Raw genomic sequence first — 27543 nt, forward strand, 5'->3', positions numbered from 1 at the left:
AAGAATTCTGTTAGATTTACTGCTGTTCTATCTACGGTTCTATACTCAAAAAAATTATATTAAACAGTGTTGCATGAAAGATATTTCCATTTTTATTGTAATCGAAATTCGTTTATCAGAAATTGCTCTTTTTGCAAATAATATTAAAATAAAGCTTGTTTACAAGAATCACCATTAATATAAAGACCGATAATAACATTAGTTAGTAATTCCGTCAAACGCTTGGTAGATCATTATCAAATGCATTCATATTGACGCGAACCTTTTGTTGGTTACGAACTTGTTCTTTTCTTTTTAAAAATAAGTTGTAGCCTTTACTATCTATATAAAAAGGAGCAAACTTCCTTTTTTTCAAACTAATTTTATCGTCCAAAACATATTGAGTATAATCTGCAACCTCTTTTAACAAAGGACCTTTACTTGCTTTACAAGATTCTGGCTTTGAAATAATATGCGGATGTAGTCCAGTTTCATTGCGAAACTCTATTACATGTAAGTTTGTTCTTCTTGATATTTCTTCATGAGTTTTTTGCTGCAGCAATCCCAAAAACAATGCTTTGACAATGTGTTGCAAATTTGTGGATCCCTCTATTTTTGCATGTAAATTTCGAATCCCAATCACTTTACAAATAGTTTCGATCGCACGGTGACAAACAAGGCCATATCCTTCCGGTTTTCTTTGAACAAAAATTCTAGTTTTGCCAAATGCACAAGAAAAATCATGAAATACTGTATGATTATCACACAATTCAATTTTTATTACTTTCTGAGCAGCTCGATTTTTAGATTTCCTCAAAGCAGTACGAACCTCAGGAGCTTTTGCCACTGCAAAGCCAGCTAAACCTTTTTTGTTTCCTGTTATTGAAAGAACAGAGTAACGCCGCTTTCTTCCCATATTTCCTTTCATTATAAATACAATTTTATTTTCAAGCACCCTTGTGTCAAAATTTTCGAACATTTCTTCGTTTATAGCATCCGGAGGTCCTATGCTTCGGCCTGGCATTTTCGCTCCAGACCATCCACGATCAATTGAGTTCACTTTTGCGATTCGATAAGTGCCCATTAGGTCTCGAATTTTGTTTATATTTCGATCCATATTGTTAACCTCAGATAAACGCTCTTGTTGAATTAAAGTTTTCCCACGAACGATTGGTGCATTCAATCCAGGCCACACGAAATTTCTGCTTCCGACCCCTATTGTCTGCCCTCTGTTTAGATCTTTTGCCACTCTTTTACCAGATCCTTTCCCTCTTCCTCTCTTCTTGCCGGCATTGCTTACAGATGTAACTCCACGCCATATATCTTCCGCAGATACTACAAAGACAAATAAAGTTTATGTTATTAATTAGAAATATTCAATAAAAAAAATATTATCTTTAATGGATATTGTTATATTTTATTATCTTAAATGGATATTGTTTATATTTGTAAACTAAACGTAGCGTGGAAAAACTTAATAGCCTCAAACATTCATATTATAAACAATAGAGGGAATCAAAAATCCACCTTAATTAGTAAACAGTCCTATCACCCAATCCTCTGGAGCAAAGATACGAACCCGTATGTTCGCTTCGAATGCGAATAATTTGCTGTAACTAAATAAAAAGTATTGCAGTACTTAATTTTGAAATTTAACATTACGAAATTAGCTGGGAAGAGGAAAATATTTATATTTTGATAAAAAAAAAAAACTAATATCGATTAAATTCAAACTGAATTTACGAACCAAAAATGGCTTCGGTAAGATTTGTATTTATCTTTATTCAAGGAAGATGATCTAAAAATTCATCGAAAATCATTGGGGAACACGAGCAACCCTCTCGATGTGGACGGAACAATGTACTGTTTAAGAATCCACAAAAAACTCATAGTTAAACTATAATATATATAAAAATTATCTACATCGTCGATTGTCTTCGGTTTTACGTTTTTTAGTTGAAGTATGTAAAAGTAATATTTAACTAAATCGGCTGTAGATGTATCGGGTCGCCTAGAAGTACGTCTCGGCAGTGCTGAACTGCAGGTCACTGATGGCATCGATACGTCGGCATTTATTCCATTTGTGCTCGCAATGTGCAATTAGTGTTATCACAGCTTTCTCCAATGCACTGAAATGGTGCTGTTTCTTTTTGTATAGGCCTTCCAATCTAACCAAAGATTGTAAAAAATAAAGTATACAAGCTAGCTTTAAATTAACTGCTTCTAAAACAATAAAAACTACAAAAATAGCATGCTACCTTTTTCCAGCTAGAAATGTCTTTGAAAGGCGGACCAAAACACTCCCAACAGAGTTCATAGGCTATATTTTTCCAAAATGCTGCAGCTTCTTTCTTAGGAACCTCTGTAAAATCCTGAGCCACTTTTGGGTTTTGCTGTAACAGCTGAATCATAAGCGCATATTTTTGTTTGGTCATAATTCAATAAAAACTTAAATTTTTTCGATTAATTTCTCCGTTGGCATAAACTGGGCATACACAAATTCCGAGAAAATTCAAAGTTTAACCTTCCGAGTGAATGTGAATATCAGAATGCCAATTTAAACTTAAGTTTGGAATTGTTCTACAATTCGAACAATTTCAAATGATAACAAATAAAAAACAGTATACAGTATATACATATAATGGATTGCAAGACAGGGCTGAATAATTTACACGCGAGCTCGATTCACGAGATTTCGAATCGGTAAATTTTTTTTCTGTAAGCTGGTAGTAATGTTAATGACATCTAATATTCTTTAGTATTTGAGATACGCGTCGTTTTGTTAGGCTCTAAAAGTGAATTCTTCGATTTTTACTAAGTCTGAATTTATTGAACAAATATGTGTGACAATGCACCATCTCATACTGCATTGAGTATTCGTGATCATTTCGCCACATTTTCAACTAATATCGTGCCGCAACCACCGCATTCGCCAGATTTACCTTCCTGTAACTTCTGGCTGTTCAGCAAATTCACATGACCACTCCGAGGAGACCGTTTTAACTCAATTGAGAATATAAAAGCTGAATCGAAGAAGGCTCTGATGGCCATCACTTCCGAAGATTTTTCCAAGTGCTATGATGACTGGAAAATCTGTTGGTTGGTGTATTGCACCTTTCAATTTGATCACAGTAGTATGTATTGTTGAAGTTCGTCCACGAATTGTGGGAAAGTACTCTTGGCATTCCTAGGAACCATTTCCAGTTCAAGCAGGACTGCATGGATGTTTTTGGCACAAGCTTCTTTGAAAGATTTTTTGTGCCTCTGTACTTTTGGTCGCAGGTCGAATGCTTAGCGAAGGAGTACAGAATGTCGGGATTTTAGCCAACCCGATTTGAAAATCTTATATAAGTTATATGGTAGGAAGGAGTAATATTGACCCGATTTTATTTATTTTTGGCATTACTACATATTTTTAACAAAAAAAAATACGTTCTCTTGGATTCATTAAGGTTCATTCAACCTATTTCTATTCAAGACGTACCATTACTAGAAAAACACGATCGCTCGATTTTATTAAGATAACTCGCATATTAGCCGATATGCAGTATAAAGGCAGCCGGAAGTTTGAAAATATTTCTATTAAGTACATAATGGTTTGTCAAAAAAGTCTTGCGGTATTTTCATTTAATTTTTTTTTTTTATTGAATTTTTAATTATTGAATTGAAATGAATTTTTGATGACTCATGCCCAGCTCTTGACCGATGCTACGGCTGCTACTATGCCGGTCTCTTTCGACCAATTCAGCGATTTTATCGCAATTTTCGACGACAGGCCTTCCGGAGCGTGGCGCATCTTCGACCACCTCTACACCAGAACGAAAACGTTGAAACCATCGTTGTGCAGTGGAAATGGAAACTGTATCGGGTCCACAAACTGCACAAATTTTATTGGCGGCTTGAGATGCATTTTTGCCTTTATCGCAGTAGTACTGTAAAATATGCCGTATTTTCTCTTTATTTTGCTCCATGTTTGCGACGCTATAACTCACGAACGACTTAAAAGAAACGACAATCCATCAAACACGTGTTAGCGCGTGAAATGAGCTTTCCAAAAAAGTATAGCACGACCCGATGCGACGAATAAAACTAGAACTACGCGCTTTCAGCGTCAACTAGCGAAAATACCGCAAGACTTTTTTGACAACCTAATATATGGGGCTAAGGGAATTATTGGCCTGATTCCACCCATGTTTTGGCATACGAACATACTATTATCAGGAAGGGATTCTATCCAAATTTCATTTATATATCTCAGACATTGACCGATATTTTTAGTTAAAAGTTAGCCATTAGCACAGTTCACATATTCGTTCTCTGGAGGGTTGCAAAGTCACCTTCCGATTTTGACATTTTTTAGACTCGAGATGGAATACTTTTAAGGCAAAAGTATATCTCCATATAAGCATTGTTACTTTATTTGTATACTGGAAAGTGAAAGAATCAGATGGAATTTAAATTGAGTCATATTTAGTACGTGTGGTTGTTGTCCAATTTCGCCTATTTTCGTACTCTGACATAGGAAATGTACTCTATCGAATTTGTTTGAAATTTGTATAGTAAGTCCAGAGATATTTGATATCACCTAAATGTGGGCCCACGTTTATGTGTGTTGCCACGCGCATAGTACAATTTTGACACAGACTCCACCGACAAAGCCCTCTTATGCCATTTTGGGTGTAAAATCTGACAAATCTAGTAATTGACTCCTGATACTCTTTTAGTCGTTTTTAACAAAACCATTTTGATGTTTTTTAATAAACAAAATGTACATTTTTTAAACGAATAATTTTTTTTTCGATTTAGCACTCTTTTTATTCTATTTCTATATACATGCCCATGTACATATGCACTAGTAAATATGACAGAGTCCGTCAAATGTCATGTCCGTGTCAGCATGAAGAAACATACAATATATTACTCATTGTAGCTCTCTGAAGTACAGGTGTAGACAAAGTACGACATACTCCACTCACGTGCGGCGCGCAGTCTGAAATACGTCGGAAAATGACACCAGGACCTAACAGATGTACTGTTCCGTATTTCGGTCACACACAGTTTGCCCTAAGGCCCAGTAGGCCCGGGCCTAAGGCGGCCAGATATTAAGGGCGGCAAATCGTGCCAAAAAAAATCACTGATAACAACAAGATTAATTAATATTTGTAATTATCTCACGCACACGTAAAACCTGTGTTACATAGTTAAATATGGACGGAAAGAAAAGGGTAAGGTTAAGTGGGGCAGAGTATCGCAAGCGAGCTAAAGAAAAAAATGATAAACAAAAGGATACGATTAAAAAAACGCGGAAATTAGACGATTTCTTTGGAAAACCGTCTACAGATATTCAAGATCCTATTATTGACCCAACACTCGACGTTCTAAGTAGTAGTGGCGTTCCGTCAACTGATAATTCCTGCAGTGTCTAAAGTGTCTTCAAGTGAAAATACTTTGATCAATGTGACAAGTATATCGAAAGAACAAGCCGAAGATATTCCACTCGTACCAGGAGTGCAGCCCAATCCTCCGGGCCAGGAGCTCTATGAAATCAACGACGATCCAGCTAAATGGACAATCGACGAGTTCACGCGTGATCACATTTGTAAGAACGGAGCCAATCAAAACATTCAAAATGATTTTTCCCAAGAGTGAGCGAATTTACAAAGATAAAGCGCGACAGTTGTCGAGACATTTATTCGAACGTCAGCTTCTAAATGGTGAAAAAGTTCCGCGAAAGTGGCTAATTTATTCCAAAAGTACTGGATGTATTTTTTGTGGTCCTTGTTTGCTTTTTAATGGCGGGGAGAGTCAGTTCGACAAAAAATAAGGTTCCAATGACTGGAAAAATTAATATCATCTAAAGAAATAGATTACTGGAAAAACATTCTGAAAAGAGTAGTTGCATGCGTAAAAGCACTTGCATCACGTGGTTTGCCTTTCAGAGGACACGACGAAAAATTTGGATCAATCCACAATGGAAATTATTTAATGTCCTTAGAGCTTATCGCCGAGTTCGATCCGTTCTTAGCTAAACACATTACACGTTATGGAAATCCAGGCTCAGTTTTTATGAGTTATATTTCTTCAACAACATGCGAAGAGTTCATTCGACTTATGGAAAACAAAGTTTTGGAAACAATTGAAATGGAAATATGGACAGCAAAATATTTTTCCCTGATCATTGACTCGACTCCGGATATATCTCACGTAGACCAGCTCACATATGTAATCAGATTTGTCCTGCCTAATGGATCACCTGTAGAACGGTTTCTCAAGTTTATTCCAAACACAGGCCACAAATCACAACAAATGACAGATGCTGTTACTTCAACTTTAACTGAATTGGGAGTTTACATTTCAAACTGCCACGGGCAACTATATGACAACGCAACATGACTAACATGTCAGGCAATTATAACGGCCTGCAAGCTAAAATAAAGGAAATTTCACCCCTTGCCGACTATGTTCCCTGTTCAGCACACTCCCTGAATTTAGTAGGTGAATGTGCAGCTGAAAGCAGCCAAGAGGCTTGTTTGTTCTTTTCTCTACTCCAAGAGTTAAACAATTTCTTTGCAGCAACAACTCAGCGTTAGGAACTCCTTCAAACCCATTTCACCGTCAAAAGTCTATCAACGACTCGTTGGTCAGCTCGTGCAGACGCATGCAAAAGTTTACGCGAATCCTGGAATGAAATCCATAAAACGCTAGTCACCATCGAAAATGACACACAACAGCAGAGAACCGTTATATGCGAAGCAAGAGGTATTCGTTTGAAACTGGAACGTTTTGAAACGGCCTTCATGGCCGTTTTTTGGGGATGTTTACTAGATCGCATTAACGCCACAAGTAAAAAACTACAGAGTGTGGAAATTGACATTACCATTGTCATATAACTGTACGAGGCTTTAATACATTTTGTTGGCGAAACAATCGAGAATTTCGATGATTTCGAAAAAAAGCGAAAAAACTATCCTTCGTACAAGAATGCGAAAAAGATTTTCGACGCAATCGAAAGCGTAATCTGCTTCCTGGCGAGACAAATACAGGTGAAGAGATGCAACAAAAAATTGGCCGTGAAAATTTTATAATAAATACTTTTTTAGTAGTAATTGATACATTGTCAGAAGAACTGAAAAGACGTCGGGATGATGGATGAGGAGCGAAAGATTGCAGTCAGTTTGTTGAAATGGTTACGAACCGAAGGTCTTCAAACCATTTACCCAAACGTGGATATTGCTCTTCGTATGTGTCTGTGTATACCTGCCAGTAACTGTACTGGAGAAAGATCGTTTTCTTATTTGCGGAGAGTGAAAAACTATTTACGCACAACAATGACCGAGCAGAAGTTAAACGATCTTGCTTTGCTTAACATAGAAGCTTATTTTTTAAGCAAATTGGATTGCGAAGATTTGATTAATGGTTTTGCTGCGCTTAAGTGCAGACGAGTTTTGTAACAAAAAAAAACGAGTAAAACATTTATTTTATTAAAAACAAAACCTAAAACCAGTTTTAAATGTTTTATTTAAATGTCCAATCATCCCTGAAATCTCGGAAAATATAACTAGCTTTATCTGCTAGCTTTTAGTTAAACAATTTTCTGAATCAATTAAAAGTGGGAATAAAGTAAATTCATGAATTTTGTCTTTAGTCTATAATGATGGGTGCTGAGAAGGGGCGGCACATGGCCTGGGGCCTAGAGCGGCTAGGACTGCAAATCCGCCACTGGTCACACAGAACAGACTATGAATTGGTGGATGGGAATGTGTTTCTTTACAAACGAGAAACGTGTAAGTGCGTTATATTTCGAAAAAGTATTAATAGAAAAGGGTAAATTAAATGCCTTTTTTCCTTTTTTGAAGTTCACGAACATCAAAGGTGAGTGCGCTACAAAACCAGTTTTATTTGAGTCGCACCGTTTAATGCTACGTTCGTTCACTTTTGGAAGCGTCCCATTTTTTCTTTCAAAATCTTTAGACCTATTTAATCTTGAAATGTCTCGATTTGACAAACCCTCTTCATGATATGCAATAATTTGTCCCTTTTCTCTTCTTCTGCCAAATCTTTTTCGCAAGGCATTCTTTACGATTTCGAAAAAAAGTTAAAAACCCAATGACCCAATGTATTGGGGAATACAAATCACTGTATCTTGAAGTTTCAATTTGCACTCACACTCGCGAGAGTCTTTAAAATGCACAATTTATTTAAAATGATCTGTTGTTTACAGAACAATAGTTTAATCAGTTTATCGCGTCGAACTTTGTTGGATCGCTGAAAGTCGGCGCGGGTGGAACGATGTCGATCGAAGCAAGTGCGGCACAGTGTCGAAAAAGAAAGACCAAAATGGATGTTGATGTGCGAAATATAAAAAACGAATGTGTCCCCTTTCCCTTTTGACCATCCTTTTTGTTGAGTGGGTTGATTGACGTAGAAGTGTGGTGAGTTATGTTGAGTGGTAATGTATTAATGTGGTGTCATCAGATGGGGAATTGAGCTGTGCGCCAGTGGGGGCAGGCTGAACTCATTTAAACACATATAAAATTAATTAGCTAATTAAATTATTTATGCAACAATAATTAATAACTCACATTTAAGCTTATTTGTCACAACTAAGCAAACAATGTTTAATACACTGTGAGCGTCATAAATATGTAAGTAAACAGCAATTCTATCAATATTGAAGTGTTTATTCCAACGTAGTTTTTAATACAAAAATAAAAAGTTTTATTATATAATTCAAGGCTTATATTATAAGAGTTTAACTTAGTATTAATAATAAACAAAAACTAAACACAGCCAAATATAATTCACTTAAACTAAAAATACTCTCGTTTTTTTCGCGTCAAAAAAAGTAAACAGTTTTTGAGGTTACGTCGCTAAAATAACAAAAACAAGAAAAAACGTTAACTTCGGTTGCACCAAAGCTAATATACCCCTCTCAGGTGAATTTCTTTCAGTAACTATGTGTTCAGTTTGTATGGAAGCTATATGCTATAGTAATCCGATCTGAACAATTTTTTCGGAGATTACAGAAAATAATCTATACCAAATTTGGTGAAGATACATTGTCAAATGTGAAAGTTTTCCATACAAGGACTTGATTCCGATCGTTCAGTTAGTATGGTAGCTATATGCTATAGTTAACCGATCTGACCAATTTCTTCAGAGATTACATTGTTGCCTTAGAAGATAATCTATACCAAATTTGGTGAAGATACATTGTTAAATGTGAAAGTTTTCCATACAAGAACTTGATTCCGATCGTTTAGTTTGTATGGTAGCTATATGCTATAGTTTACCGATCTGAACAATTTCTTCGGAGATTACATTGTTGCCTTAGAAAATAATCTATACCAATTTGGTGAAGATACATTGTCAAATGTGAAAGTTTTTCATACAAGAACTTGATTCCGATTGTTCAGTTTATATGGCAGCTATATGTTATAGTGGTCCGATATCGGCCGTTCCGACAAACGAGCAGCTTCTTGAAGAGAAAATGACATTTGCAAAATTTCAAAAGGATATCTTAAAAACTGAGGGACTAGTTCGTATATATACAGACGGACGGACGGACAGACAGACAGACGGACATGGTTCAATCGACTCAGCTCAACATACTGATCATTTATATATATACTTCATAGGGTCTCCGACGCTTCTTTCTGGGTGTTACAAACATCGTGACAAACTTACTGTTTTGGTCAGTGCCTAATTTCTTTTTACCAACCCTAGTGAGTATATAACAAACTATTGCTAGTTAGCTGTTAATAACTTTCAATTAACTGGCAATAGTTTCGTTAAAAACTCCCGCTAGATTTCACTCAATGGCTTAGCAAGCGATTCTGCTAGTCACTTTTTTCACTTTTTCTGAAGACCTGAGAGAAACAAGACGACGTCCACCGGCCATCATCACCATTATCAAGGTAATATATGTATGTCTAATCACTTATTTTCCAATAAAGAACCAAACGTTTTTTTATATATTATATTAAACACAAAACTTGGTGTTTTACTTTAATTAACATATTTTCCTTTTTGTTTGCTATTTTCAACCGTCGACGCATCGTCCTCCTCGAGTGACTCGTCGATCGTTCGAGAATAATCATTGGTGCTATCTTGCTAATAACTTGCGCAGCATTTTCCCCGTTGTTACTGATTTATCAATTTCGCTTGTTGTGGCCTTCGCCGTCGCCGTTGCCGTGGTCAGCTTCAGCTATTACGGCTTTGGCCATTTTCAAATTTGCATTTGCTTTGAATAATTGTTTCCGTTTATTGTCGTCGCCTCACCAACATTCAAGTAGCGCTGATTTAGTCACTTTATACGCTTGTCGGAGTTGTTTGTATTTGTGCAAACAATGGATTCATTAGCGACTACGAATTGCAGCGCGGTCAGCAGCAAATACAGGCTGCTACTAAAATGTAATATACACATACACACACAAACGCTACGAGTTGCAAATTAAATAAATAAAATTGCGCTGCTTTGTAATCCTGTGCAAGTGCATGTGTGTGTGTGTGGCTTGGTGTCTGATTTGTGATGTGGACAAGCAATGAAATATATATACCTGTACATTTATATACATACATATGTAATGCATAGAAATATGTGGACCTCAACTGGTGTTTCTAAACAATACCCAGTCATCCAAAGTGCTTGTACAACTAGGCTTTACTATAAGTAGTATCTACTTGCGTACGTAGCTCCTTGTGTCCACGTGAAATCCAAAAACTTCAAACGAGTGTGTGCTTGTCTGTCATTTGTTTCTGTGTTTGATCTCAGCCCCGTACTTGGCACATAAAATATTCTAATTTGTGTTATAGAATTCCTTTGCGCCCTATTTCTGGTGTACCCAATTGCCATTAACAATACGTATCCACTTGGATATGCTTATGCATATGCAACATACTAAGTGAACGTGAAGTCTAATTTACTGAGGCGTATTAGAATGAATGCGAGAACACAGGGCAATTGTCAGTTTGTCTCGCAATGCGAACGCTTGCTTTACGGCTGACCTTGACATCATATTTAGCAATGTGCTTTGGGTCATTGTACTGTTGGAAGACCCAACTCAAGGGTATTTCTCATTTAGCATATAGAACATTACACTCTTCACAATATATTTTTAGTCATATTGATTCATAATTCCATTAATCTTATATAATGGCACAATTCCGTTAGTAGAAAAGCAATGCCGATGTAAACGGGGTTAGATATTCGAAATGGCCGGATAAAATCCGGGTCGATTCTGGTGCGTAGACCCGGTTGTTGTGGGAATTGCTATTAGGAATGCTTAACTGTTTTCTTGCAATAACGAGGATCATATCTTTTATTTATCATCATCATCCGGCTCGAAGGACCAATGATTATTCTCGAACGATCGACGAGTCACTCGAGGAGGACGATGCGTCGACGGTTGAAAATAGGAAACAAACAGGAAAATATGTTAATTAAAGTAAAAACACCAAGTTTGGTGTTTAATATAATATATAAAAAACGTTTGGTTCTTTATTGGAAAATAACTGATTATACATACATATATTACCTTGATAATGGTGATGATGGTGATCATGGCCGGTGGACGTCGTCTTGCTTCTCTCAGGTCTTCAGAAAAAGTGAAAAAAAGTGACTAGCAGAATCGCTTGCTAAGCCATTGAGTGAAATCTAGCGGGAGTTTTTAACGAAACTATTGCCAGTTGAGTGAAAGTTATTAACAGCTTACTGGCAATAGTTTGTTATATACTCACTAGGGTTGGTAAAAAGAAATTAGGCACTGGTGTTAACAATTACATTTGAATAAAAAAGGTAAATCTTTGCGCGAAATCAGAGAAATAGTTGGAAGACACTATTGCACAATAAAAAAAAAATATTGATAAACAGGGTAAACATCAGACTGTTGAAAATTTGTCACGACTGGGCCGACCAAAACGCCTTTCTGAAAATGAAGCACGATAAAAAGTACGAGAAGTAAAAAAAAATCCAGCTTCAAACGCTGTTCAAATATCAAAAGGTATAGTCTCCGCTCTCGGGTAAACCAGTAAGTGCCAGTACAATCAGGAGAACATTGCACAAAAGCGGTTTGCATGGACGAGTACTTGCCAAATGCCCTATACATCAAAGGCGCATCAACAGATATACTTGGAATTTGCAAAAAAGTATACAAATCAGGCTGAAAACTTAGGGGAAAACATTTTTTATACTGAGAAAAGCAAATTCGAAATATTTGAATCGAAAAAACCTCCCAATATATACATTTAATTATGCACTATAAACATAGAAATAAGTTCACGTTTCACTTTTATTTTGTTATATTCATTAATTTAAAAATCACTTAGCACACTCATCGTTGAAAAAGTTAGATTGTTTACAATTATGAGGAAAACGAGCGTTGCTACATCTTAAACACCAAATATGTAGGATTTTCAACGATTTTCCTTTGTTTGTATTTTCGCGTGATTCCTTTTTCTATATTAACTATAATAAAAAATACTTTCCAACATTTTATATACATTATAAGCTATAATTGAGTTGTGAAAAACTTTCCTTACACATACAGTGGGGTCATTAGCCAAATGGCTAGTTGTTCCTATTATTTAACGTTATTTTCAAAATTGCTCCGGTACTTTATGCCCTTGCGAATGGTAGGCACCTTGTCGCGGTGCAGGGGCTTAAACTGCAACACAGTAGGGCATCTTCCAACCGTCATGGGTGGTGCTGCATAGCATCTCTCCTGGGGGTTGGCAGAAGCTGCATGTGTGCAGCGACCAAGAGCTACCACCTCTTAATCCAGGGTGTTATGTGACTCCCGTGCCCATGCAGCCTGATTTGCAGCCAGGAGGTAAATTCGGCTGTATTCGAACAACACCGGGTCGCCTTGGGAAGTAACGGTGGCCTTACGGCGTCAAGGGGCTCTGGCGCGGCGGACCTTTGCGATTCCCCTTCAAAATAATAGACCAGTAGGCCCACAATGTGAGCTGAATGGTCGTAAAAACCAGATGAGCAACAACAAACCACAAACAAAAACAACAACAACGACAACCAAAACATCATCAACAACAGCGAATAGCTGCAGCAGCACGAATACCGCAAGCAAGATCGAACCAGGGGCTAGATGAAAGTTCAGCTTCCTGGACGCTCTGTCGCCGGAAGAACGTGCGCTCTTTGAGGAGCACGCGCGAGTTAATACCTAACCCTTTAACCACAACCTTATGTTTCAGTAAACATTAAAGAAAAATCATCAAAACAATTTTATCTTAGAACAAGAAAAAACGTTAAATTCGGTTGCACCGAAGCTAAATACCCTTCACAGGTGCATTTCTGTTAGTAACTATGTGTTCAGTTTGTATGGAAGCTATATGCTATAGTTAACCGATCTGATGAATTTCTTCGGAGATTACATTGTTGTTTAGAAAATAATATATACTAAATTTCGTTAATATATCTTGTCAAATGTGAAAGTTGTCCATATAAGAACTTGATTCCGATCGTTCAGTTTGTATGACAGCTATAGGCTATAGTTAATCGATCTGATCAATTTCTTCGGAGATTACATTGTTGCCTTAGAAAATAACATATACCAAATTTCGTTAATAAATCTTGTCAAATGTGAAAGTTGTCCATACAAGAACTTGATTCCGATCGTTCAGTTTGTATGGCAGCTATATGCTATAGTTAAACGATCTGAACAATTTCTTCGGAGATTACATTGTTGCCGTAGAAAATAATATATTCCAAATTTCGTTAATAAATCTTGTCAAATGTGAAAGTTGTCCATACAAGAGCTTGATTCCGATCGTTCAGTTTGTATGGCAGCTATATGCTATAGTTAACCGATCTGAACAATTTCTTCGGAGATTACATTGTTGCCTTAGAAAATAATATATTCCAAATTTCGTGAATATATCTTGTCAAATGTGAAAGTTTTCCATACAAGCATTTGATACCGATCGTTCAATTTGTATGGCAGCTATATGTTATAGCGGTCCGATATCGGCCGTTCCGACAAATGAGCAGCTTCTTGAAGAGAAAATGAGGTTTGCAAAATTTCAAAACGATATCTTAAAAACTAAGGGACTAGTTCGTATATATACAGACAGACAGACGGACATGGCTAAATCGACTCAGCTCAACATACTGATCATTTATATATATACTTTATAGGGGCTCCGACGATTCCTTCTGGGTGTTACAAACTTCGTTACAAACTTAATATACCCTGTTCAGGGTATAACAATAGAAGCACACCATCAGTACAACAAATAATAACAACCCAAATAGTTATTTACTAGTAAACAACCAGCATCTCAATAGTATGAGTAGCGATAAGCATAGCCTATATAAGCAACTGGAACAATAGCCTCGAGGTCACTTTTTCATTATAGACTGCCGAGTAACAAATTACCACTTGTAACACTAGTACAGTTTAAGTGTAATATATTCATTATTGAAATACATGTGTATACGGTGAAATATTATACAAATAAAGGATCAGTTAGAACCAATCTCATTGGCTGACTTAAAATTATATATTTATTTTATTCCTAACGAGTAAATAAATTAAGTGGCGCCCAACGTGATCATCAATAATATCCTTAGTCAGCCTGCCTGAAAGGGAAGAACCTAGTCCCTGGAAACAAAAAAAGGATTCATTTAAACCATCCAAGAAGTTTACCAGTGCATCATCCCGCACAACGTCAATCAAAAGGGATTCATATAAAAATCCTAATACGACAACATATTGAAAGGATCAATATACCATCCTTGGCAAACAACACGCTTTCATAGAAAGAATACCATATCAAGCAGCGCTCCAAGAATACAACTGGAGACCGATCTTTAGTAACATAAATCACAAATAAATCAGTAAGATGACTGAACAAGCAAATTTAATTGCATTAACCAACGCAGTCGCCGATCTGCAACGACAGTTATCCGAACTACAATTAGGAAGAAGTGCAACCATTCCACAACGAACAGAACAAATTTGTTCTTACACAAGACCAGAAGAAGTGGATCTGAATATATTTAAATCAATAACATAATTTAATGGTGATTACAACGAATACAGGAATTGGAGTAAAGTAGCAACCACATTAATGGAAGACATACGACAATTCGAAGGACATAATATATATGCCCAAGCATTAATAATGATCAGAGGAAAAATTACTGGCAAAGCAGCACAGATCCTTATCAACCACAACGTAAAGAGAAATTTCCAAGACATCATCGATAGGTTAGACGATTCCTATGCCGACAAACGACCAATATACGTTCTGGAGGAAGATATGACGAAAATACAACAAAAAGAACTACCACTGCATGTATATTATGACAATCTGAACCAAGCATTGAATGTAGTGCTATCCAAGATTGAGATGACACACAAGGAAGAACGAATAGTCCAAGGGTTGACACAAGAAATCCAAGCTAAAGCAATCAGAACATTCGAGCCTGCACAACATTAGCAGATGCCTACAGTATCGCCCGTACAATGCAACATGATTCACGCCATCAGAACCTCGAGTACATTCCACGATGCAACCATCATCAGAATCATAATTTCAGCAATCAACATCAGAATAATTATTGTTGTCAACAACAACCCCCAGTTGAACCAATGGATATCGATTCTTCCACCATATTCCGTAGACCAACGAGACAAGGTTACAACAAGAATCAGCAACAACCACCACGAAACCCGCAGCCTCGACAGAATTATCAAAATCCATTTTAGAAAGTAGCAGGACCATTGGGATACAAACGAGAACAAGATAATACAAGTCATGCTAATATACAACCGAAGAATCAGCGGATCAACCAAATTACACACGATCAACAATCAAATACAGAATATGAACAGGAAGAATATTTTTTATTCTAAGGCATGGGTTACCAACGCTTGTAAGGACCACAGAAGAAGGTAACTCAGTGTATATTTTAATTGATAGTGGTGCAGAAGAAAATTATGTAAATCCAAAATTCCCTCACGCAAAAAGGATAGAAGTAGAAAGTATAAAACAAGCCGCTACTTTACACGGTAAATCATTAATTAAAGATAAAAATAAATTGAATATAATAGGATTCAGTATGGAATTTTTAGAACTCGATACCTTACAAGATTTCGTTTTCTTGATAGGAATTAAAAGTTTAAAGCAAATGAAAGCAATGATAGATACAGAAAGAAATGTATTAATTGTGAAAAAGAATAAATTAACAAGAATAAATTATATGATAGGAGAATAAATGTATAAAAAAGAAATAAATGAATTAATGAAAAGAAATGAGCAGAGTAAAACATTACCCTACGTAACTACAGTAGAGACAGAAATCAGAACAGAAACAAGTAATCCTATTTGGGTCAGACAGTATCCATACCCCCAAGCGCATAGAGCATTTGTAGAAAATGAAATAAAAAAATTATTAGATAATGAAATAATACAGCCAAGCAAAAGCCCGTACAATTCACCCATATGGACAGTTTCTAAAAAAGGGAATAACGAGCAAGGCAACCCAAAAAGACGCATGGTTATTGACTTCCAGAAGTTAAATGCGCAAACAATCGCTGATAGATATCCCATTCCGGACATCACCATGATGCTCCAAAACTTAGGAGAAGCACGGTACTTCACGACGTTAGATTTGGAATCAGGATTTCATCAAATTAAAATAAAAAAGAAGACAGGGAAAAACAGCATTTTCAATAAATAATGCCAAATATGAATTTCTACGACTACCATTTGGACTGAAAAACGCACCGTCGACCTTTCAAAGATGCGTTGACGACATCCTCAGGCCATTCATAGAAGTATGCGCATACGTGTATATAGATGATGTCCTAATATATTCAGCTAACCCTGAACAACATATGAAAGATATCACCAATATAATACACATTTTACACGCAGCCAATATGAAAATCTCGGATGAAAAGTCAAAAATTTTTCAAAGACAGACAGAATTTTTAGGAGATAAGTATAATTAACAAGTAAGGAAGGGCTAAGTTCGGGTGTCACCGAACATTTTATACTCTCGCATGATAAAGTGATAATCACTATCCGTCATTTACATATTTTTCAAATACCGAATTTGTGTAAAGTTTTATTCCGCTATCATCATTGGTTCCTAATGTATACAGAGAAGGCATCAGATGGAATTCAAAGAAGCGTTATATTGGAAGAAGGCGTGGTTGTGAAACGATCTCACCTATATTTCGTACATGTCATCAGGGTGTTAAGAAAATATTATACAGGGTTACCCACTCGAAGTGTTACCAAATTCAAACTGCTATAACTACCACACTATTAATGACAGCGCGCTTAAATTTACACCAATAACAAATCATTCCATTGTTTACAAGCGTACAAAAACATTTTAGTCTGTGTCTTGTGAAAAAAAAGTTATACGTGATGGAATTTAAACGTAATAGTGTGATTGCTTTATATTTGGCTGGAAAATCACAAGCAGCAATTGTTCGTCAGCTAAAACATCTCGAAGTGAACAAAATGTTTGTGTATCGCACTATAAATCGTTACAATGATACTGGCAGCATCGCAAAACGCCATGGAGGTGGTCATAAGAAAACAGCAACATCACCTGAGATGATTCGAAAAGTGAAGGCTCGACTTGAACGAAATCCACGTCGAAGTGGCAATCAAATGGCTAAAGAGCTGAAAATTTCGCAAAGTTCAATGCAACGACTGTTGAAAAATGAGCTAAAGGTCAAGCCTTACAAGTTCCAAAAAGGACACAATCTTACACCGCAGCAAAAAAAGTTAGACTCGAAAGAGCGAAGGAGTTGTTACACTTGCACGAACGTGGCGAATTTCCGAACATTGTGTTTTCTGATGAGAAGAATTTCCCTATTGAGCAATTCATAAACTCTCAAAATGACCGTGTTTACTTGACCGAACGCACGTACGAGAATTTAAGCCTACGAATGGCCACCCGAAGTAATTTCCCATCGCAAGTGATGGTATGGGCTGCCGTGACCGCTGATGGGCGCTCTCCAGTCGTTTTCATCGAGCCTGGTGTCAAAGTAAATGCGACTTATTATCGTGAAAATATTTTGAAAGGTGCTTTAGAGCCGTGGGCACGTAAACACTTCGGCCGGAAAGAATGGACGTTCCAACAAGACTCGGCGCCGTTACATAAAGCGAGAATTAACCAAGAGTGGTTAAAAAATCATGTTCCACGCTTCATTTCGTCGACACAATGGCTTTCGAATTCACCAGACGCAAATCCGATGGACTTTTCCATATAGTCCATTTTAGAGAGCAAGGTGCGGACTAAAAAATACACCAGTATGGATGCGCTCAAGAAAGCGATTGTACGTGAATGGGCCAAAATACCACAAGCTCACATTCGTGCAGCATGCAACTCGTTTTTTGACCGTTTGAGGGCCATAGTCAAGGCAAAAGGTGGCCATATCGAGCTAAAGTGAGAGGATTCTAAATTTTTGATTATTTTCATACATTTTTGTCATTGGAATCAATAAAAATATTATCAAACTAAAAAATTATAGTCGTTTGAATAGGTAACACTTCGAGTGGGTAACCCGTATACCGAATTTCGTTGAAATCGGTATAGTAGTTCCTGAGATATGGTTTTTGGTCCATAAGTGGGCGAGGCCACGCCCACTTTCAATTTTTAAATAAGGCCTGGATGCAGTTTCCTTCTGCCATTTCTTCTGTAAAATTTAGTGTTTCTGACGTTTTTTCTTAGTCGGTTATCGCACTTTTAGTGATTTTCAACATAACCTATGTATAGGAGGTGGGCGTGGTTAATATCCGATTTCTTCCATTTTTGAACTGTATATGGAAATGCCTGAAGAAAACGACTCTGTAGAGTTTGGTTGACATAGCTATAGTAGTTTCCGAGATATGTACAAAAAACTTAGTAATGGGCGGGGCCACGCCCACTTTTCCAAAAAAATTACGTCCAGATATGCCCCTCCCTAATGCGATCCTTTGTGCCAAATTTTACTTTAATATCTTTATTTATAGCTTAGTTATGACACTTTATAGGTTTTCGGTTTCCGCCATTTTGTTGGCGTGGCAGTGGGCCGATTTTGCCCATCTTCGAACTTAACTTCTTATGAAGCCAAGAAATACGTGTACCAAGTTTCATCATGATATCTCAATTTTTACTCAAGTTACAGCTTGCACGGACGGACGGACAGACAGACATCCGGATTTCAACTCTACTCGTCACCCTGATCACTTTGGTATATATAACCCGATATCTGCTTCTTTTAGTTTTAGGACTTACAAACAACCGTTATGTGAACAAAACTATAATACTCTCCTTAGCAACTTTGTTGCGAGAGTATAAAAACGGTAGAATTACAGTAGATCCAGGAAAAATAGAAGCTATAGATAGGTACAAAACCCCTACAAATTTGAAAGACTTAAGATCTTTCTTGGGAATGACCTCATATTATAGAAAATTTATAAAAGGATTTGCATCCATAACGAAACCATTAACACTCTACCTACGAGGAGAGAATGGTAATATTTCAAAGAATAAAAGTAGCTCAGTACATGTAAAATTAGATGACGAAGCACTTAAAGCAGTTGAAACACTAAAAAATAAACTAAAAGAACAAATAGAATTATTCCAACCAGATTTTGGAAAAGGATTTGATTTGACTACATACTCAAGCAATCATGCGATTGGAGCTGTATTGTCACAAGGCAAGAAACCTATAGCATTCATTTCAAGTACATTTACGCGAACTGAACAAAATTACTCAACAAACGAAAAACAAATGTTAGCAATCGTTTGGGCACTCAAGAAACTTGGGAATTATCTGTATGGTCTCACTAGAAATACTACTATTTACACCGATCATCAATCCCTAATTTTTCAATATTAGAGGACACCCCAAATTCAAAATTAAAACGATGGGAAAATTTTATAGAAGAATACGGAGCAAAAATTAAATATATTAAAGGATATTTACTCATACAAATATTCCCATTTTGTAATAAACTAATGACAGATAACGAGACTATATTTAATAGCATAGCAGCAAAAGCTCTATTTCAACGGCTACATATTGAACATTCAATGACCGCAGCAAACCATTCAAAATCGAACGCTAAGTTGAACGGCTGCTTTCAACCATTCTGGAAATTACTAGAATTCGCATTAAACAAAATAAATCAACCGCGACAGAAGAACTATTCAACGCAATCAAGGAATACAATAGGACAATACATTTCGTCACAAAAAGGAAAACTATCGAATTATTTTTTGAAAGGAGCAAGACTGAAGGAATAAAAGAACTGATCGAAAATAAGGAGTATATGCTACCATACCACAATAAAAAACGAACACAAAAGGAATATAAAACAGGACAAACAGTTTATGTAACGGAGGGGAAGATCGTACACAGGGACAACCTCAGAAGTAATGACGAAAACCTTTAATATTGGGACGATTAAACAAAAAGTTATATTGCAAGAATTATACAAGGAGTTATTTGACTTAACTACGACAATTAATTTCGCGAAGAGCGGAAATTTTTATTCAGCAGCAATAAATACGGACGAGATTGAAAGGATATCAGAAAAGGAACAAACTAGTATACCGGTTATTGACATACTCGAATATGCAGACACGCATGTAGGTAGATTAGACGACACTTTCATTGTAATTTATAAATATCCAGTCATTGAAAAGAAATGCACAACATACAAAGTAACTCCATTATCCTATCGTCAAGGCATTTTGGATATGAATAAAATCGTAAGTAAATGTGAAGATAAAATAATATTAACATCTAAATGTAAAAATAATTTAAGTAAATATATTTGTAAACAAGAACCTAATGACAATTGTACAATACCATTTGAAGAACACCCAATCAAGAATATGTTCATAACTATAGAAGTACTTGTAGTCCTAGGATTAAGTATATTTGTAATATTCAAACTATATACTTATAATTTATCAAAAAACTGTATATCTGAGAAACTACAACGCTACCATAGAACGTGTAGGAATGACTCATCTACTCAAGACTCAAGTATAGATCAGGAGATCTATTTTTCACAAGAGAGGGGAGAGTTAATACTTTAACCACAACCTTATGTTTCAGTAAACATTAAAGAAAAATCATAAAACAACTTTATCTTAGAACCATAGAAGCGCACTATCAGTACAACAAATAATAACAACCCAAATAGTTATTTACTAGTAAACAACCAGCATCTCAATAGTATGAGCAGCGATAAGCATAGCCTATATAAGCAACTGGAACAATGGTTTTGAGGTCACTTTATCATTATCGACTGCCGAGTAACAAGTTACCACTTGTACAGTTTAAGTGTAATATATTCAATATTGAAGTACATGTGTATACGGTGAAATATTATACAAATAAAGGATCAGTCAGAACCAATCTCATTGGCTGACTAAAAATTATATATTTATTTTATTCCTAACGAGTAAATAAATTAACTGCTTCAAACCGTAACTGCTTAAACCGTAAATATAAGGAGGTCATGAGAAGCATCCGGATTGCGGTGGTGCCCCGCAACTACCCGGCGGAGGCCCTGGGGTCTGAAGAGCAGACGACTCTTCCAGACTGCCTGGTAAACGCCCTATTCATGGGCGATGGATACACCGGCTCCTTTAATGGTATATACTTTAAGGGAGGTATGGAGCTGGTCGACTGCCTGGATGAGAAGTCAGGTGGTCTAACACGCTCTCGGTTCTTAGGCATAGGGTGTGAAGGCTGTTCAATAAAGCCAAGCGCACAGGTAACTGGGAAGAATACCAGCAGCACCTAACAATCTACAACAAGGACATTAGGCTTGCGAGGACAAATAGTTTTAGGAAATTCTGTGACAGCGTCTTCTCGACCCCAGAGGGAGCTCGGCTTAACAAGGCGTTGTCGAGAGGTAATACGGACACGGTATTATCCATAAAAAGACAGGACGGGACCTATACGACTAGCGCGGAGGAGAGAGCAGAAACACTCCTACAAGCGCACTTTCCGGAGACGATTCAGGTTGACCTAACTCCAGCATCGGTCACACGTAGTCCGGATCGCTTGGACTGGCTGACTGCAAAGAATCTGTTCACTGAAGATTCAGTCAGTCGGGCACTGGCCTCCTTTTCGAACTATAAGTCACCGGGAGTGGATGGCATCTTCCCAGCCCTTTTGCAGCAAGGATATGGTTATTCTCCTGCCACACCTGCTAGGGCTGATGAGAGACAGCCTGGCGATGTCGTATATCCCAGAGCCATGGAAAATCGCAAAAGTAATTTTCATCCCCTAAGTAGGGAGGAGAGACTACTCGTTAGCCAAATCATTCCGGCCTATAAGTCTCGCATCCTTCATGCTAAAGTGGATGGAGAAAGCAATAGATAACCACATCAGATCGGAAGCGTTGAAGATCGCACCCCTACATGCCAGACAGCACGCGTACAGAGTGGGTAGATCCACTATCACTGCTCTGTACCTACTCACGTCTGAGTTGCAAGATTCGCTGGATAATGGCGAGGTTGCGCCTTCCTAGACATTGAGGGTGCTTTTGATAACGCATTTCACACTAGCGTGAACAAGGCACTTGAGAGAAGGAACGTAACAGCTCCGGTATGCAGATGGATAAAAGCCCTACTGCGCCAAAGGGTAGCGGAAACAACGGTGGGGGAAAGCAAGATCCGTCTTGGCACCACAAGGGGCTGCCCGCAGGACTATTCCCTCTGTTATGGAGCTTGGTAGTAGATGAGCTTCTTGAGTTGCTCACCAGTAATGGAATCCGCTGTCAAGGGTACGTGGACGACATTCTCATAATGGCGCGAGGTAGATTTGACTCTCGAAGGGATGGTGCAACACGATAGGGTTAAACATCAACCCAACAAAAACTACCGGGATCCCTTTCACTAAGCGTAGATCTCTTCCGGGTTTGAGGTCCGTAACAATTGGAGGCATGGAGGTGGAGATGTCGAAGGAGGTCAAATTCCTTGGCCTCACTTTAGACTCATCCTTACGGTGGAGTAGGCATTTGGACTTAACGCTGTCCAAAGCAACTAAAGCACTTATGATATGCAGACGCCTGGCCGGCAGATCCTGAGGATGCAAGCCAAGTATCATTAGATGGCTGTACACTATGATTGTAAGGCCTATTGTCACCTATGGAGCGGTTGCCTGGCCCGCCAAGGCAGCGCAGTCTTCGGTGGTCCGGAGACTATCAAACCTGCAAAGGCGTGCCTGTGTCTGTGCTTCGGGGACAATGCGCACATGCCTCACGGTGGCACTGGAAGTCATACTGGAGCTTACACCGCTGCAACAGGTGATAAAACAAGTAACAAAACATACCATGCTGCTAATGTCAGCAGAGGGCTGCGGAAGAGGGAAGCTAATGTCCTCTCGACAGATGGAGGCACTAGCGGAAAGCACACCGCTGGCCCTCCTCCCAAAGGACGGCACCACGAAGAGGATAAATTTTAAAAAGAACTTCAGAGTTACTCTGGGCGGCAAGAGGGAGTGGAGTGATTCCATGCTGGAAATGCTGCTGGAAGACAGTACCATCCAGTGGTACACTGACGACTCAAAAACACCCGAAGGTCTTGGGGCAGGTATTGCGGGACCGCATACTAAGCTGTCCATACCAATGGGATGCTTCCCAAGTATCTTTCAGGCTGAAGTTTTTGCATAGAGGTCAACCTCCGCCGCAACTATCGCAACCAGCGCATCGCCATTCTCAGCGGTAGTCAAGCGGCACTAAAAGCGATCTCAGCATATGAGACCAAATCGCTTTTAGAAGAGGAATGCATAGAAAGGTTAAACCGCCTATCTTTGTGCAACCGGGTGCTCCTCATCTGGGTGCCATGGCATAAAGGAAGAGAAGGAAATGAGAGGGCCGAAGAACTGGCCCGCTCTGCGGCAGCGTCCAAGATGATGGGACCAGAACCATGCATAGCGGTGGGATCCTACACTCTTAAGGAGCTGCTCCGTACGTAGGAGAGAATGGAGAGAGAACGGCATTGGCAGCAGGTATGCGCCATGCCAAGCTGCTTCTAGGGGGCTACAGCCTCTCCAGGTTCAAAGAACTAATTAAACTCCCCTGTGACAAATTCCGCCTCCTCGTCGCGATCTACACAGGCCACTGCAAGCTCAGGAAGCACTTGTCCAACATGGGCATAGTCTTCTGCGCTAACTGCCGGTTCTGCGACCTGGAACAGGAAACACCAGCACCCCTAATTCTGGATTGTACAGCGGGCACAATTCCGATTTCTTTGGCGCCGCGATTTGAAGGTACCGTTGGAAAGAGGAAGTCCTCCTGATTAAAAAATATACAGGGGTATAGGTACCGCAAACGCTTAGTTTACGAGATATTTCGACCTTAAAGTTCAAAAATTCCCAAATTCCAAACATTTCAACATGCTATTTTACCACATTAAACACACTTTACTCAAATTTTTCAATTCAAATTAATTAAATTAAACTATAAACTTATAAATAAATCCACATTTTACACTTTTAAGTCTTTTTACCGAAGAAATCTTTATTTTAAAAATTACATTTTACACTCGTAGTGAACATCATGTGTGCTAAAAATTACGACGAAATGGAGCGCTGCCATGTGATAATATGGAAATTCGCTGAAATGCCTTTTTTCCCAAAAATTCCTCTATCCATTCATGTGGATATGTTCTTTATTTAATTTAATAAAGAAATAAGTAATATTATATAGTAATATTATATATAATAATATTATATATATTGTCACCTATTATATGTACAAAACAACGTATTATCAAGAATAAATGGAAAGCGCTGACAGATATAATAACCAAAATTTAACTTGTTTATAACGTTTGGTTAGTGCAAGATAACCAAAAAATATAACCACTTCATAACGAAACTCAATATATTTTTTTATTTTAACGCAGAAAGGAGTACTACGCGAAAGTACTTCAGTCACCCCGGGTATTCGCTCGACCAGGGTTATTTTTTTAAAGCGCGACCTAAGGCCGCCAACGCAGAAAGGAATACTACGCGAAAGTACTTCAGTCACATAAATCGCATATAACACATATACATATGTAGAGAGTTTTTTTTTATAGTTAATATAAAAAAAAAAGAATCACGCGAAAAACAAAGAAAAATTGTTAAAAATCCTACATATTTACTGTTTAAGATGTGGCAGGCCTTGTTTTCCTCATAATTGTAAACAATCTAACCTTTTCAACGATGAGTGTGCTAAGTGATCTTTAAATTAATAAATTTAGGTAAAATATAGCAAAATAAAAGTGAAATGTGAACTTATTGCAATGTTTAGAGTCTATATTTAAATATACGGAGTGAAAAACGTGAAAAAGTTTAGTGAAACATAGAGAAATACCATGTGTTCTTAGAGCAAATTTTTGAACTTTTAATCGTGAATATTTTAAAAAATAAGTTATTTTTATAATATTTTTGGATATTTCTTCTCTGGAGAAGCTCCCCTATCCGCACATACCCCATTTATACGGAAATTCGGTTATTAACCCCTTCGCCAAAGTAATCGGAATCGTGCCGAAAAAAGAATCACGCGAAAAAGCAAACAAAGAAAAATGGTTTAAAATTTTACATATTTGCTGTTTAAGATGTGGCAAGGGGGAATGTTTAGTTTAGTATCTCATTTTGAAGAGGTTTTGCGCAAAGGGGGAGGGGGCTGGGGGCTTGCTACCCCCCTCATTTGAAAGGTAATGAATGGAGCTTTTGAATAATTGCACCCTTCCCCCCCTAGGACCACGGGGGGCTCTAGGGCAGCCTCCTGAAAATGGTGTAAAATCGCAGTTTTTCCATACAATTTTCACTAATTATTATAAAATGTATCTATTTTTACGCATACGCGTTTATTATTTTTATTATTTCAATGAATTAAAGTGGAAATCCACTTTATTTAAATAATAAAAACACTGAAAATTAAAAATTGTATATGTATCGGTAATACCAAGATAACCCAACCAACCATTTATACAAGACCAATATATTGAAAAGTCGGGCGATTTTTATTATATTACGCCATGGAAAAAAATAACGACGTAATATTTTGAAGTAACCCAAAATATAAGACCGCCATTTTTTATTACTGTCTTCCTTTTTGTGCTTATTATTCTTCGTCGTTTGACAGTTCAAATCATATTACATTGAAACAAACAGTATAACACGTAATTTAAAAATTTTATTTAAAAATCGCGCGATTTGCAACTTAAAATTCATAATTTATCATTAATTCAATTAAATATATTTCAAAGAATGTATGTGTGTTAAATTGGTTAAATTTTTTGCAAGCAGTGCAACAAAAACTTCAAAAGAAGAGAGCCATTGTTTGAGCAAATGTGAAAATGTGCGTTTTTTGCTTGCTTATATCTAAAAAACCAATTAACATTTAACAATAAATTTACATTTGAACCAAAGTTTAATTCATTGGCTATCCGTGCTATATAAATTTAAAAAAATTCGTGCATGCATTTAAGAGGAATAAGCAATGAAAATGAGATACTAAAGTAAACCCAACCCGTGGCAAGGCTTGTTTTCCTCATAATTGTAAAAAATCTAACCTTTTCAACGATGAGTGTGCTAAGTGATTTTTAAAGTAATAAATTTAGGTAAAATATACCAAAATAAAAGTGAAATGTGAACTTATTTCAATGTTTAGAGTGTATATTTAAATATATAGAGGGAAAAACGTGAAAAAATTTAGTAAAACATAGAGAAATACCATGTGTTATCAGTGCAAATTTTTGAACTTTTAATCGTGAATATATTAAAAAATAAAAGTTATTTTTATATTATTTTTGGATATTTCTTCTCTGGAGAAGCTCCCCTATCCGCACATACCCCATTTATACGGAAATTCGGTTTTTTTTACCCCTCCGCCAAAGTAATCGGAATCGTGCCGTTTAATTTTTGAACATTAAATGCAAATATCTCAATAACCATAAGTCAGCGGCAACTATAGGCAGAAATTTTATTGATATGGAGGTCATCCTCTATCCATACATACCCACGCTATTCTTTTACGCGAGCTTTTTAAAGCTGACCGCTAAAGAACTGCCTCTATCCGTACATACCTATTTGAACTCGGAATTCGGAGTGTGTTATTTTGAACTCCAAGCAACATACCGACTTTAACTCCGGAATCAGGTGATTCAAAAAATTGTTCAATTACATAACGTGGATTGCTGGAAAACTTGATTCTACTTAAAAAATGTCTTACAGTCCTACCATGCTTTGGTTAGAATTTTTGATTTGATTCCCAGCATTAATTGCAAATTGCAGCTTTTGTGGAAATGATACAACCTATTATTATTCAATCACGCTTAAACAGTACTATCAGGATATAATAAGCTTTATTTTACAAGAACTCACATTTGTTATAGAAACTTGTATATCGAAAGGTATTTGTCGTCACTTTCTTGCTTGGAGCTAAAATATTTCTAAGTAAATGGTTATACATACTAGTTACACTTTTACCAAAAACTCCAACCATTTTTGCTGATAATCTATAAAACTAAACAATTTGAGGAGAATGAAATATATCGATATCATTCACCCATTTGTGGGA

General features: G+C 37.1%; 1 protein-coding gene across 3 annotated transcripts; it reads right to left on the bottom strand.

Moving 5' to 3' along the window:
* Nucleotides 1–69: 69 nt before the first annotated feature.
* On the bottom strand, nt 70–27543 carry LOC126764077 (28S ribosomal protein S5, mitochondrial). Of its 3 annotated transcripts, XM_050481855.1 has the most exons (3): nt 27348–27518; nt 764–1314; nt 593–692 (listed from the first exon to the last, which is right to left on the bottom strand). In XM_050481855.1, exons 1-3 carry the CDS (start codon nt 27466–27468, stop codon nt 624–626), a joined length of 741 nt encoding a protein of 246 aa, XP_050337812.1. In that variant the 5' UTR covers nt 27469–27518; the 3' UTR covers nt 593–623. The 3 variants fall into 3 exon arrangements, with proteins under 3 accessions (XP_050337811.1, XP_050337810.1, XP_050337812.1); XM_050481854.1 differs by having other exon boundaries at nt 70–1314; nt 27438–27543; XM_050481853.1 differs by having other exon boundaries at nt 70–1314; nt 27348–27517.

The sequence above is a fragment of the Bactrocera neohumeralis genome, unplaced genomic scaffold (assembly GCF_024586455.1).
Source record: "Bactrocera neohumeralis isolate Rockhampton unplaced genomic scaffold, APGP_CSIRO_Bneo_wtdbg2-racon-allhic-juicebox.fasta_v2 cluster09, whole genome shotgun sequence".
Lineage (NCBI taxonomy): Eukaryota > Metazoa > Arthropoda > Insecta > Diptera > Tephritidae > Bactrocera > Bactrocera neohumeralis.